We start from the raw sequence: 15,991 nt of genomic DNA on the forward strand, positions 1-15,991 counted from the left end.
AGTAGATAGTATTCTGAATTGCCTGAATCTTAAACTTTGTAAATTGAGTTAGTGATTTTAGGTATACTTAGGATATTCCTTCTGCCCCAGAACCTGGATCCCTGGCCTGTGTAGGCTTAGTTTCTTCAGTAGGAACTTATTAGCCACTCTAGCTGTCACTATTGCTACATTGGGTTGGCCACTTTCTCCTGACTTTTTGTGTCCAGGGACTCTCAGGGTCTAGCCTTATGTTAGTGGAAGTAGATGGCTTTTTGGATCTCTTTCTGCCTCAGTGTTCTCCAATTTTTGTGATCATATAATAGCCATAAGGCTGCCATGTTGACCCTCTATGAGGCTTAAATGATTGAGCAGCCATGTTCGTTTAGGAGAGTTCACAGTTCTCAGAGCAACCTAGTCTTAATGTCAATAGCTTATTGTTCACTCTCATTCGGCACAGAGGATACATTCCTTTATTCTTGACTGTTTAAATGCCTGTTATTGGCATTAATCTAATAGTGCCTAGATTAGGGTATAGATAGCCTGCCTGACATACAAATTTTCATTGCCATTATTTATTAAATGTGATAATTTAATAATGTGCAATTAAAAAATTCTCCCAACCCATGTTGACTTAGATGGATTTTCTCAAATAACTTTTAAAAATGTTTTGTGAATGTCAATGCTTATGATTTGATTCTTGGCTAAAAAAGCATTAATTTTTTGCAGGTTTTATTTTTGGAATTGAAGTTGCCACCAAATGGAGAAATAAAAAACCAAGCCAGCAAGAAAACTTTGGGTTCTACCAGAAGAGGGAATGACAGTAGACGCAAGCTAAGGCTGGGAAAACAATTCAGCACTAGTAAGGTGCTCTTTGGGGACAGTCAGAGGGCAGAATTTGAATTACTTTATCAATTTGGTGTCTTGAAAGAATGCTGATGAAGTCAAGATCCAACATAGCTTGCCATTTGAAACGTATCCAGATAAAAACAAATTGGTTTGTGTTTTGGCTGCCAGCAAAAACTGCAGAGATACTCCATCATGGAATATCTGGACCATAATCTGATTTAGCAGTTGTGTCCTTCCTATCGTTAAAATAGTATAATGGTTTATAACCTCAGACTTATAAACATTATTTCATTATTGGCATCCTCTACTCTTGGACTTCCAAGATAATATAATTTGTATAGTATAGGAACGTGAACAAAGATTTGGAAGAATTAAAAAAGAAAAAATACCAGCCATTACAAATGAAACATTTTTTCTTTTTTCAATTCTAGGGCAAAATAGTAAGTTTTCCATGAGTTTGTTTTAAGAATCTAATCTACTAACTTCAAAGTAAAATCGCAAATCACAATCCATGGAAAATGTATGCTTAGGAGAGAAGAAAGTGCTCATTGTTGCATTTTTACTGAATGAATTTTCAATGGAATAATAAGGGTAGAAGGTACAACCATAACCACCGTAGAGACAGCAGTCCAAATTACTATTCTGTAGAATTTTGACCCTAATACTGTTAACTATGACTTGCCTACCCTAGGGAAGTTTCCACAGTTTCATTCTGACACAAAACTTTTTGTTTTATCTCACGGGCCTTCTAGTCTCACAAGTTCCTATTTCTTAGCAGTTCACCAAAACTCTGTAGCATGGAAAATTCAGTTTTGAAGATTGATGTCTTCTGACTTCCTTGATATGGAAATGTTGAAAGTATTAGGGCAAAAAGAAAAGACATGCAAAACTTCCAATCGTGAGAATCGAGGAAGAAAACCTAAACAAAGGAAAGACATGATATAGATTCTTGGGTGGCGTGAGCGAAGGCAGTTATAGTACCTTGCTAAGATGACAATTTTTTTTAAGGTAGATTTAAATTGATACTACTCAGCATTAACATGATTGCATTTTACCATCTATAGTTACTATAGTTTTATCATTATGGTGATTGCAAAAGAAATCCAAACAGTTATTTTGAGTTGAGATACAGGAGTTTACAAATTTAATTTTGAGATTATATTATTTACCTATTAGAGAGTCTAGTTAGCTATGGAATTTGTACAAGTATCTGATCTTACTTCATTATATTTCTTTGGCAGGATGTTTTAAATAAACTAAAGGCATTACATCCTTTACCAGGCTTGATATTAGAGTGGAGAAGAATCACTAATGCTATTACCAAAGTAGTCTTTCCTCTGCAGCGGGAAAAGCGTCTGAATCCTTTTCTTGGAATGGAAAGAATCTATCCTGTATCACAATCACACACTGCTACAGGTAATGAGAAATCTTAAATATGGATAATATCCAATTTTGAAAGAAAAACTTCTTATATATAATGTTTTCTAATGATGACCAAAGAATTCAAGTGTTGATCATTGGATTCTGTGAAGTTCCATAAACATTTAAGAAACACATACTACCTACATCCAAAGCATAGATGGATAGACAGATGAGACTTGGTATTGTTCCGACTTTCAAGTGCTATATAGAGTAACGGGAATGTCTGTGCTTTGGATTAGTATTTATGAGTCAGTGATCTTATCTAGTTTCAGTTCTAGCCCTCTCCTGAACCTCTTAAGATTCTCTCCAAGTTGAATCTAAGTAGTGCTGGGGGGCATCTATATAATAGATGAGTGTCGTATTATACTTAATCAGAAAAGAGCTGTAGAGTCTTTTGGGTGTCTCATAGCACTCTCATGATAGGTATGAGTAATCTAGTAAGGAAAAAAGCATTCTTGCTTCAGGCAGCACAAAACTAAATATTTGCCAAATGCAATGTACATTGGAAGAAAGGGGAGCATTAACTCTCATTGGGGAGACAGATTAGATTGGTGGTATAGAATGTGGGCTTTGATATCTGACTTTTATAAGGTTTGAATCTTTATTCAAGGTTGCTTCATGCCTCAGTGTCCTTATTTGTAAAACAGGGGTATTATAGTCTTACTTCACCAGGTCATGCTGATAACTAAATAGACTGATACCTGTCAAGTGTTTAGAATAGTGCAGGACACTTCATGCATGGCTGCTCACCAGCTGCTGCTTTTATTACAGGTGGAGGTGCCAGAAGGAGCTGCTTTTTTCCGTGCTCCTTTACTCCCTGTTCTAAACAAATTCTTTTCTTTCTTTCCTATTTAGCTAACTTTAGTTCACCCTGGCCATTTTTTGGCTGTGTTGGTGTTTAAATTTCATTTTCAATAAGCCAATAATGTAAACTTGTAATGTAAAATAAATCCTTGGTGAAAAACGAAAATCAGCCCAGAGTTTCTAAAAGTGTTAACATTTAGAACTATAAATAGAACATACAGAACTTTCTGCTTATAAAGTAGAAAGAAAGTAATCAATTCCTTTTTTTTCCAATGGGTTTTCACCATACCATGCCTACATTTAAAGAGTATTTTAGGAGTACAAGCTTACCTGAGCATAGCAAAGCCATTTCATTATTAGAATTCATCTCCATAAAGATACATTTTTGCTTCATAATTTATTTTTGCCATCTTGTTTGTCTGTCAGTGTCAGCCTCATTAATTCAAACAATAGACCTGAATATTAAGTATTATTATGGAAAAGAAGATAGTGTGCTGAGGCAGCAAGAGACTTGGATTCCTTCTTCTGCTATTGACTAGTTTTGTAACATTGAGCAGGTTATTTCATGGTAATAAGTACATTAATATCTGCCATTTATTGAGCACTAATTTTTCTTAAAAGCTAAATAACAAGGACATATCAGAGATTTATTCAGAAAAAGAATATCTTACGTACTTAAAATGTCTGACTTATCTAAAGAAGATGAAATCCTATATACTTAGCTGATGGAGAACCTGTAACAATAAAAACTATATTATAAAAGAGAAGGGTTTATGTCACTATATATGTGTTATAAAAGCTGCAATAACAAGATCAATTACGCAGTCTTTTTTTAGTAATGCTTCCGTATTTTGGAAAAACTCAATAAGTAAACAAATGTAAAATATTTGCAGGGAAACAAAGGCTATTAGCATTAAAACAAATAGCTATCTCTTTTCTAGAAAGTTCATTAACCACTTGATTCTAGTGTCCAGCTTTGTCAGTGCTACCAAAAGTTTTCTTGATGAGTGAGAATGGTGATGTTGAGAAATTGATGTTCCAGTAGCCACTTCTCACTGCTTCATCTCCTACATTAGCTAACACCTTGGGCCCAGGTTGTCTCTTTTCAGCAGTCAGCTGCTCTTCTGCTTCATATCTGCTGTCTGTGTCTTGTGCAGTCCTGGGTTTTGAAGGTTTTGATAGTCATTTTCTCCTAGGATCCATTTGATTCATCTTATTAATACCACTGCTAACGTTGTATAGTACTGATAGCTGGTATTCATTGTAGCATAGGACTCGTTCAACTTATCAGATTGCTTCTTATCATTGGATTGTTTTCTAGAGAAATGTTAATTTCTCTAATTAATTTCTCTAATTAATGTTAATTTTAATATTAATGTTAATTTTAATGTTAATGTTAATGTAAAATATTCTATTGTAGTTGACTCATATGTTCACTTACAGTGGGATTAGTCTTGTACTTATTTTATCATTGTTAAATGCATGAACATAATGAAAAATATTTAAATATAAATTCAGTTTAGCAATAAGGTAGAACATGCATAATTCAGAAATGCAGATCCCCCAACCCCCACAATTTTATGTCTTCATTCTGTTTGATTTTAGGACGAATAACCTTTATGGAACCAAATATTCAGAATGTGCCAAGAGATTTTGAGATCAAAATGCCAATACTAGTAGGAGAAAGCCCACCTTCCCAAGCCCTAGCCAAAGGCCTACTTCCCGTCTACGGCAGGTAGATGCTGTTTCTCTATATTTGCATTAATACAGTTTTGTGAGTATGAATGGCTCAAAAACAGCCTATTGGACAAAATAATGAAGTTAGTTTCATTTTCCGTTCTGGACATACACATTTCTATTCTAGGTACTATCCGTTTAAAATCCTGAGTCTGTCTATAAAGAAAGGTAGTTGATGGTCAAAGACTAAAAACCTAGGACACTAATTAAATCAATCAGCATGGGGATCCCTGGGTGGCTCAGCAGTTTAGTGTCTACTTTCGGCCCAGGGCATGATCCTGGAGTCCTTTGATCGAGTCCCACATCAGGCTCCCTGCATGGAGCCTGCTTCTCCCTCTGCCTGTGTCTCTGCCCCCCGCCCCCTCCATCTCTCTCTCTCTCTCTCTCTCTCTCTGTCTCTCATGAATAAATAAATAAAATATTTTTAAAAAATAAATCAATCAGCACAATAGGCTTTTCTAACTCAGATGCTAAAGGGAAGAGTTTATAACTATGTTAGGAGCATCTCCCCTCCCCACCCCATTCTGTCCTCCACAAACAGACATGATGGAAAGAAAAAGCATAGAGAATTTATATTCGATATGGTCAAAAGAATTTGTTGATTTGAGCTAGATGTCAATAATTATTTCAGAAGCAGTTTGTGGTCAGAGCTGTTAGAGGAATGCCTTACTTGTTTAATTGAATGCTTGCTAAAAAAGAAAATCTAGTGTCTTTGTTAAGCTTTAGAGTGAGTTTCAAATGATAAGGTTTTTAAGTTTCTTAGATGGAACTATTGACTTTACTGAAAAAATGAGATCTTTTTCATATATTTGAGACTGCTTCATGTCCAGCTGCTGATATTGTTTGCATGACAGAGGAAGAGGTAAGAGGAGTTGTGGCCCGAACTCTGGACACCAGGCACAGGTGGAGGAGAGAGCCTCAGACCAAGGAATGCCATTTTCAGTCAGTATGCGACATGCCTTTGTGCCTTTCTCAGGTAAGGTGGCTGGTGGTTTTTTGAACTTTTCCTTGACGTGGGAGTGGTTTTCAAAGCAATGAAAAAGCCTGCATTATGAGTAAGACTCAGAAGTATGCATTGGTCCCTCCATCTTTGCGCTCTACAGCATAGCCTGTTTTTTCCTTTTGTGTTACCAGGTTGTCTGTCATCATTGTCTTCATGATTTGCACTGTGGGCAGCAGCAGTCTGCTGAAACCATATTTTCCATGGTGATTGTAAACCTTTTTGCAGAGTCCAGTGGACTTCCTTGTCCTCTGACTTCTGTGTAGCATGTGTACTGTTAATTAACCCTCACTTTCCTCGGTTTCTGTTCTCCCTTGATCTCTAAGGGCACAGTTTTTTTGTCTCTCTGACTTACTTTGCTCTTCTGCTTCTTCTCTTGTCTCTGCTCTGCTGTTTCCTATTGCAGGGAGAACCTCCCAAGGCTGCCGTCCTCCTGCCTGACCTCTCCTCAGTACTCTAGTCACACACCTTACATGAATGGTTGAACTCTATAAACTCTAATCATGAGACATTTGGAAATCAGGATCTTCTCCCAAATCATTCTTACTATTTGTATATGCATTTGTTCCTCTGCCAGCTGGCAGGTCTGTGTGAGAGTGCAGCTCATCATCTGAATTGATTTTTAATTGTCAGAAACTTAATATTCTCAGGGGGAATTTAGGTCTATGACAGTGTCACCAGGTTGGTAATTTTCAGTTTTGCTTTTTAAGTGTGAACTGTCAGCACTTTATCATTGTAACCATTTTTAAGTATTCAGTTCTGTGGCATTAAGTACATTTGCATTGTTGTGCAGCCATCACCACCATCCAGCCCCAGAAGCTTTTCATCTTCCGTAACTGAAACTCTATAATATTAAACAGTAACTCTCCCGCCACCTCACTCCCCAGCCCCTGGCAGCCACCATTCTACTTCCTGTCTCTGTGACTTTGATACTCAAAGCATCTCATATAAGTGGAATTATACAGTATTTGTCTTTTTATGTCTGGCTTATTTTACTTAGTGTCCTGTCTTCAAGATTCATCCATGTTAGGCTGTGTCAGAATTTCCTTTCCTTTTAAGGCTAATATCGTCTGTATGTATATATTTTGTTTATCTGTTCATCCCTCGATTTATTCTTACCTAAACAATAAATTTGTGTTTAACACGGCAATATTTTATACTGCTTTTGTTTAAATTTTTTAACTTCATTGAAATTAAATGTAAAGGATTAAATCTGAAAATTTCTGTCACTTAAATGTAGTGTTTAGTACATTTACATCTAAAGTAATTATTGGCAGGCCGTTGGTTTAGGTCTACTATCTTGTTTGTGTTTTATTTATTCTATCTGTTCTTTATTCTTTTTTAAAGTCTTCTACTATTTTTTATTTTTATTTCTTCTATTGTTTTCTTAACTATTTTAGATATTTTAGAGTTTACAATATGTATCCTATCACAGAGTATCTTCATACAATCTTATACTACTTCATCTGGAATGTAAAAATTTTTTCCATTTACCCTCTTTTATAATAGATTTCATTTCTATGACTTATAAGTGCTACTGTATATTATTATTTTTGCTTTAAACAGTCTATTATCTTTCAAAGAAATCAAAAAATAAAAAAGTGTCTTTTCTATCTGTCTACCTTTTACCATTTCTGATACTTTGTTTCTTGGAGTAATTTAAGGAATCTTAAAGTACTTCCTCCAGAGTACTTCCTTTAAGGTTTCTTGTAATGCTGTTCTATTGACAGTGATTTATCCCATCATTCCCCTGTCTCTAGATTTCTTTATTTTATCCTCACAGTTGAAAGATAATTTTATTTATTTTTTATTTTTTTTTATTTTTATTTTTTATTTTTTGATAATTTTATTAGACATAGATTTTTTCTAGGTATACAGTCCTTCTCTTTCAGCACCTTAAATATATATTTCTATTAGCTTCTGGTTTGCTTTATTTCTGATGAGAAGTACAACACCATTTTTCTTGTTCCTTGTCTAAACATAATATAACTACATTTTCCCTGGGTGTTTTTTAAATTTTGTTACTCAGTTTTAGCAATTTGATTTGGGCAAGAGTCTTTGGGTAGTTTTTCATACTTTGCTTCTGAGACTTTTGAATTAGCTGAATATCCTGAGTTGGCTTAGTTGTTGTTTTTAATCTATGTGCTTATATTTTTCAGTAAATTTGGAACATTTCCAACCATTATTTCTTATAATTTTTTTAAGATTTATTTATTTGAGAGAGAGAGAAAGAGAGTGCAAGTGTTAGTTGGATGGAGGGGCTGAGGGAGCGAATCTTTAAGTAGACTCCCCTACTGAGACAGAGCCCCATGTGGGACTTGGTCTTATGACTGATGAGACCATGACCTGAGCCGAAACCAAGTGTCAGACATTTAACCCACTGAGCCACCCAGGCACCCCACCTGTAATATTTTTTGTTCATCTCGCTCTCCTTTCTTCCTATTATCCCAAATATACATATACAGTATTACATGGTATTGCCCCACAGGTCACTAAACTTTTTTTTCTTTTTTATTCTCTGCTCCCTGTTTTTTGTTTTATTCTTATTCTGTGCTACAATGTGTGCTTTCTATTGACTGTTTACTGTTCATGGATTTCTCTTCTACAGTGTCTAAATACTGTCACATTCTTCTAGTGAATTTTACATTTAGAATTTTCACTTGATTTGTCTAATTTTTATTACCTTATTGCAATTTGTTATTTATTACATCATTATACCCATGTGTCTTTAAATTCCTGAACATTATCTATGGTAGTATTTAAAATTCCATCATATCTGTAATTTTTGGGTCATTTTTCTATTGATTAAATATTCTCCTGGTCAGTTATATTTTCCTGATTCTTCATATGTCTAGTATTTTTTCTTTTGTGTGTTGGACATTATAGTTGCTACATTATTGACTCTTGGGACTTTGTAGTCTTCATTAATTAATAACATTCTCTTCTGGCAGACAGTTGATTTACTTTCACATTCAGCTCAATCATTTTATAATTTTAAAAGCTTTGTTAGCAAATGTTTAGAGTAGCCTTTACTCTAGGGCTAGATTAGCCCCAATTATAAGATGTGGCCTTGCTGGGGATCTGTACTAAGTGACCAGGATGTGATAAAAGGATCCAGACACCCAGTCCTGTCACAGCTTGAACATCTCTCACATTCAAGAGATTGTTTTTCAAGTAGTTGTTCAGCTGACAACTTGGCCATTTTGTCTGTTTCTTTGGTAACAGTTATTTCTTTAGTATTAGTTCTTTACCTGGTTCTCTGAATTTTCTTGCTCCTTTAGTATTTGGTCAAAAATCCAAAGGGATCACTGTGCATATTTGTGGTGCTCTTTTATGTGCAGCTCCTTTCTCTAAATTTCCATAAATTCTAGCCTGCCTTAGTAGGCACAGACTCTAGTCTCTGCTTCCTTTGTTCAGATCCTAGTACTTTGTTTCCTCTCTCCTTCCCTGCAATGCATTCTGGTCAGTTCCTCCTTTCAGAAACAGTTACATGGCTCACCTCATCTCCTCTCTCCTCATCAATTCTTAAAGATTGTAGTCCTGCACTATCTGTTCCAACATATGAAAACTTAATATTTTGTCAGTTTTTTCTTACTTATGGCAGGAAGGCCATAAAAATTGTGGTCATTTGTTTAAAACTATTACTTATATATTTTTGAAATGTTTATTCATTCACATAGTTCAGAAATCAAAATATATAAAAGGTATGTATTGAGAAGTTTTGCTTCCTTCCCTATCATAGCTATCCTATTTTATACAGCTCTTCTAGATGACTCATGTATGAGTTTCTTATAGATTCTTGTAGCATTTTTATGCAAATATAAGCAAATATGAATATCTGATATTTTCTTCCCTTATTCTTACACAAAAATAAAGATTCCATATATACTGTTGTGTGCCATTTTTCATTTAATGTTTTCATGCTGGAGAATTGTGATTATCATTAAATAAATTTGAACATAAACCAGTTTAATCTCTGTGCAGGTAATCTTTGTAGCAAACTGTGGGTTTGCTGAGTCACAGTAAACAGTAAACCTGTTCAATTTTGATAGATGTTGTTAAATTACAGTGTAATGGGGGGCAGTAACCATTTAGTTCCCAATAACAGTATGTTTCTTTCTCAGCCTTGCCACAGAATGTGCTGCCCAACTTCTGAATTTTTGCAGTTTAAGTAGAGAAAAATTGTTTCTTGCTGTAGTTTTAATTTGTATTTCTTTATTGTGAATGAAGTTGAGCATTCTTTAGTATGTTTAAGGTTCTTTTGATTATTTCTGTGAACCGCTTGTTTATATTTTGTCTTATTCTTGATTTGTAGCATGTCTTTTTTATAATATGGGAATGAATCCTTGGTGATATCAGTTGCAAATATTTTTCCTTCTTTTTTCTAGCCAGGATCATTTAAATTTTGTTTTTGCCATGTATATTGAATCTAGTCATTTTTATTACATAGGTAAATTATCCAAATCCTCTAAGTAACTCTTCACATATCAATCCCTTGATTGTTTCCATTGAATGTTTCTGTTGTTAGAGCAGAGCACGTTTCTCTCCAGCGCACTTAAAATATGCACACATTGCAAACCAGTTTCTTGACTCATTCATTCATTCATTCATCAACAATTTAAGGGGCTATGAAGTGCCAGAATTATGCAAGCTTTTCACAGAATGCAAAGGAAAATTAAGTACCCATCCCTAATGGCTCTGTGCTATGTAGGAGAGGCATGAAAAAACCATTTTAGATTATATGTCAGGTGCTATAGAAACACTAAGGAAAGCACTCCCACAGTGGTTTAAGGAGTGGACGTTAGGGGTGGCTTTACACGTATTACATATACTTGAAATATAAACAGACAAAAAATGATCTAAGTTACAGAACTGAATTGCATCACGTTAAGAGCAAGATTTTAACTTTTGGACACATAGTCTTATGGTTCTACGTTAGAACTAAACTTCTATCATCCTGCTCAATTATATAAAACCTAGACTGGTCTTTGTACTGGCTTTTCTAAAATCATTCCTATTTCAGGTGGTTTAATATTAGCTGCTGATTACTCTCAACTTGAACTGAGGATCTTGGCTCATTTATCTCACGATCGTCGTCTCATTCAAGTATTAAACACTGGAGCTGATGTTTTCAGGAGTATTGCAGCTGAGTGGAAGATGATTGAACCAGAGTCTGTTGGGGATGATCTGAGGCAACAAGCAAAGCAGGTGATCTTAGTGAACATGCTTAGCATAAAAAGAGAATTTTCATGATTAAAAAATTTTAAAAATAGCCTTGATCATTTGCAGTTGAGGAATGACTTCTCCATCTTTGGATCTTTCAAACCACATTCACCTGAGTCTGTCTCATGGTATTCATTATACTTTCCTTCATAGTCAGTAGAAGGAATCAGATAGACTTAGTCTGAGGCTACTTAGTGTGAAGAAAGCCACCTGCATTAGTGGTAGATATTGTGGTGGTGGTAGTTGTTATTTGTGTGTGTGTGAGTATTTTAAAAATGTCTTTCTAGTCTGTAAACATATTTTCACCTTTTTATTTTTATGGGTGCTCTCTAAATGTTTACTGAAAAATAAATATTACTGAGCTGTGGATTATAAATAGTAACTGATAGCCTTTTAGTTTTTTGAGGCCATTGGTTAGCTAACCCACATTTGAAAGTTTATACTGCCTTGGACTCTTCAAGTGGGTCCATATTAGTTCCTATTCCTGGATGACTGTCAGGCACAGGGAATGTCAAAGGTCACATTTACATTACACCATTTCCTGCCTGGATTAATACTCATACTTTTTTTGCCTCGTGGCCTATAGGAAATCTGATGCCATTTTTGAGAGAGTAGGATTGCTGGCTGAGGCAAAGGAATATAACTCCCACCTTTAAGATCCTGCTGTGTTAGTTTTACATTTATACTTCTAGTTACTCATGGCTGTGATTCTTGACTGGCTCATTAGGCATAAAACCCTTCTTCTCACCATTGCCCATTTACCACCAGCCCTTGTTTTTTCTACTCTTTAGAAAGCCAGTTTTACCCTCTCTAATATTAATCTCTGGGGTCCTGCATTCAGCGAGAATTAAACTTTAGGTAAAATAGGTAATGTTCCAATATTTAATCTTCATAATAAACCCATGAAATAGGTGTAATTATTATCCTTATTTTATATAGGAGAAAACTGAGGCACCAAAAGTTAGTAATTTGCTTAAGGTCATACACCTATAAGTGGTGGAGCCAGGATAAGCTCAGAATGCCAGAATTTAGACATTCTGACTTTATAACCTAAACACTCATCCACTGATGATATCTGCCTTTATTTAATAAGTTCTTACATGATTTAATAGTATTCATGTTATACTAAATCACCATGCACTGAACGATCTACTCCCTGGGTCTGACGGAGATCTCAAAAAGGAGGAAAGAAATCTTTCTTAATGTATTAAAAAAAAGCCAAAAACTTCTAGCTGTTTTATCACATTAAAAAGTAATTTGAAACTCTCATAATCATTTGTTGCAAGTTATCTTTTAAAATTATATTTAATTGGAGTACCTGGGTGGCTCAGTCAGTTAAGCGTTTGCCTTTAGCTCAGATCATGATCTGAGGGTCCTGGGATCAAGCCCCACATCGGGTTCTCTGCTCAGCAGGGAACCTGCTTCTCCTTCCCACCTCCTGCTTGTGCTCTCTCTCTCTCTTTCTCTCTCAAATAAATAAATAAAATCTTAAAATTAAACTTATATTTAATGACATTTATAGGAGCTTGCTTTATGTCAGGCAGTTTCCTGAATACTTATAAGTAATAACTCCGTACTCTTCACAATTCCATGATACAGGTATTACTATCCTCATTTTATGGATGAATAAATCGAGGTACAAGACTTTAGGTAGCTTGTGCAAGATAATCTTGTAAGCTGCAACTAGGATTTAAAACAAGCAATAGTTAAATTACAGTTTCTTACAGATCTTGTTAGACCATTTCCCCCCACTACTCCCAAAATCTCCCCAGGAATTTGTTTAACCCAATTGAATTCTGCAGTTGTGAGAATTTGTAGGTGGTGGTGAGGTGGAAAGCATATTTATTTCCAGTGAAATATTCCTTATTATCCAACCATGAAGCCTCCTCTTCCTGATCTGTCATATTCAAGGGCCAGGAAAAGAATGTAATTCTTCTCTTCCTTGACTCCTGGGCATTTCTTTAAGCGTAGAAGTTAATGTGGTATTACAGAAGCAGAAAGCTGCTCTGAAGACTAATGGATAGATGACAAAGAGTCAGAAATGAATCTTCCTTTTTAAATCACTAGGATTTGTTTCTTAAAACACACATTTATTCATGTTCTTCTCCTTCTTTCCCCAGCCCCAAAGTATTGCTAAAAAGCAGAAAAGAGAAAAGATGTTCACTGGGTATCAGGTTCTGTGAATCTAACCTACCAAAAGTAGATCTAATCATTTCTTTGCCTCACTATAAAATAAAAAAGTTTACCAAATTTCAATCCTGACCTGACTTTGTATATTTATTTGCATTTTATATAGTTACAAACTTTACTTAATGTGATGATTTCTTTTCAGATTTGCTATGGAATCATTTATGGAATGGGTGCTAAATCTTTGGGAGAGCAGATGGGCATTAAAGAAAATGACGCTGCTTGCTATATTGAGTCTTTCAAATCCAGATATACAGGTAAACAAACTTTGAATATCAATTATCTTTTAGATTCTATTCTTTTCAACTATCTTGCCATCTTAATTGAAAAAACTAGTGTTACAAAATTTTCTGTTAACATTTCTATTACTCAGAAGTTTTCATCAGGTATTGTTAAATAACATTAGCCTTATGATTGTTTACTAAGATAGTTTTTTTTTTTCATAAAAATAGGAACAGAAATGGAATAACAAAATCCAGGTGATATATATGCTACTGTGTCATTGTGAATATCTCATAAAATCTTCAAATTGTGCTATGCTGTAGGTTTAGATAGCTTTAACTCAAAATACTATACCGTTGATTAAATGTACCAGAAACTATGAAAGAAGGATTGTTGTTATAGAGCAGTTTATTATTGTTTTAAATTATATTTTCTTTTGGCAATTTATTGAGGTACAGTTTACATACAGTAAAATTTACCGTTTTAAGATGTATACTTGTATAAGTTTTGGCAAACGCACAGTGTCAGTTAGCCTGCACCACAACCAAGATACGGAATCATCATCGTATTACCCCAGAAAGTTCTTCCATCCCTTTGTAATCAGCCCTGTCCTCAGTCCCAGAAAGAAAACTTTATTCACACATGACATGATCTTGTACATAGATCATATGAATTCTAAAATCAGATGAATTCTTCAGAAACAACTACTAGAACAAATAACTAAATTTAGAAATACCCCACTGTATGATTTTTTTTAAAGATTTTATTTATTTATTAGCACATGAGCCAGGGGGGAGGGGCAAAGGGAGAAGAAGAAGCAGACTTCCTGCTAAATGTGGAACCTGATGCAGGGCTAGATCCCAGGACCCTGAGATCATGACCTGAGCCGAAGTCAGCTGCTTAGCTCACTGAGCTACCGAGGTGCCCCGCTACCATGTACAAGGTTAATTTGTAAACATCAGTTGGATTGTTGTATATAGTAATTAGTGAATGGATTAAAAATAAAACCATTACAGTAACATCAAAATACATGAAATACATGGGATAAATTCAACAGTATGTGTAAGACTTTTATTGAAAACTCTCAATCTTGAGAGAAATTGAAGAATACTTAGATAAATGTGAGTTTTACTATGTCGATTTACTTGAAGTCATAGTATTATTGTGACAGCATTTCTCAATAAACTGTTCTATAGATTCAGTTTAATAGTTTAATATCAATCAAAATTCCATTAGACTTTTGTGTAGAATTTGACAAGCTGATTCTAAATTTATATGGAAATTCAAAGAGCCTGGAATAACTGGAAAATTAGCAGGGGGGAAAGTACAGGGCTGAGTAGTAACACTCCCTGGGTTCCAAACTTAGTGTAAAACTACAATAATCAAGATAGGCATAAACGTAGATATGGAAAACAATGGGTCACATAAAGCGTTCAGAAATAGACCTAAACATATATGGTAGATTGATTTTCAGCAGAGTTGCCATGGTAATTCAATGGAGGAAAGATGGTCTTGTCAATAATTGGTTCTAGAACAGCTGGCTACCAATATGGGAAAAAAATTAACTTCAACTATTATCTAATACTGTATTAAAAATTAGCTTGATATAGAGCATACACTTAAAAGTAAAAGCTAAAACTGTGAGTTTTCCAGAAGAAAGTTGGGGCAAAGTGCTTTGGGACATTGAGTTAGGCAAGATTTCTTAGGTGATAATTACACTGAATTAAACCTAAAAGATAAACATTGATAAACATTGATAAAAGAGACCATTAAGAAAATCTAAAGCAAGCCTCAAAAGAGAAAATATTTGTAGTTCCTATTATCTAATGAACTTGCATCCGGAATCTCTAAAAAACTTACAACCCAATGCTGAGAAGGCAAACAATCAAATAAAATAAAGGTCAAAAGATTTGAACACTCTACAAAAAGAGAAAAATGAATGACCACATCAGCCATTATCATCATTAGTCATCAGGGAAAAGCAAATTAAAACCACAAAGCGATACCATTACAAAAGCAGTAGAATGGCTAAAATTAAGAACATTATATTTCTTTTCCATTGCTGGTAGGGTTGTTAAATAGTACAATCACTTTGGAAAATACTGTGACTCTTGCGTATAGAATGAAACACACAGTTAATTATGTGTTCCTGCAATTTTATTATTCGGTATTGATCCAAGAAAAATGAAAACATATTCAAAGAAAGACTTATATGTGAATGTTATATGTGGTGTTATTCCTAACAACCAAATGTCTACGAAAAGGATCATGGGAAAAAAAAAATAAAAAAAAATAAAAAAATAAAAAAAAAAAAAAAAGAAAAGAAAAGGATCATGGACAAACAAATTTTGGTAGATCTCTGCAATGGAATACTACTTAGCAAAAGAAAGCAAACTCAAATGAGACCATAGAGTATAATTAAATTGTTATCAATTTTAAGAATACAAAGATTCAGTATAAAGTGTCATGAAGCATGATCTGCTGAAAATGGGGAGCTGACTGTAAAGGTGATAAAAATGTTTCATATCTTGTAATGTACATTTATTAAAATGCATGTAACTGTTCACCTAA

The 15,991-nt window shown here is 34.6% G+C and overlaps 1 protein-coding gene across 8 annotated transcripts in view; it reads left to right on the plus strand.

Moving 5' to 3' along the window:
- The window catches only part of POLQ (DNA polymerase theta), a 123,954-nt gene that overhangs the window by 91,398 nt on the left and 16,565 nt on the right, over positions 1 to 15,991 (plus strand). For 6 of the 8 annotated variants that reach the window (XR_012024597.1, XM_072812539.1, XM_072812538.1 and 3 more), the window contains 6 exons: positions 706 to 843; positions 2,067 to 2,241; positions 4,657 to 4,786; positions 5,643 to 5,764; positions 10,812 to 10,996; positions 13,344 to 13,455. Coding sequence is in view for 6 of the 8 variants with exons in the window: in XM_072812539.1 (XP_072668640.1) it covers positions 706 to 843; positions 2,067 to 2,241; positions 4,657 to 4,786; positions 5,643 to 5,764; positions 10,812 to 10,996; positions 13,344 to 13,455 (862 nt within the window). In the remaining 2 variants the exon portion in view is untranslated. Of the gene's footprint in view, positions 1 to 705; positions 844 to 2,066; positions 2,242 to 4,656; positions 4,787 to 5,602; positions 5,765 to 10,811; positions 10,997 to 13,343; positions 13,456 to 15,991 lie in introns of those variants that run through there. The other 2 variants (XM_072812543.1, XM_072812544.1) reach the window with 2 other exon arrangements.

This window comes from Canis lupus, chromosome 35 (assembly GCF_048164855.1).
Source record: "Canis lupus baileyi chromosome 35, mCanLup2.hap1, whole genome shotgun sequence".
NCBI lineage: Eukaryota > Metazoa > Chordata > Mammalia > Carnivora > Canidae > Canis > Canis lupus.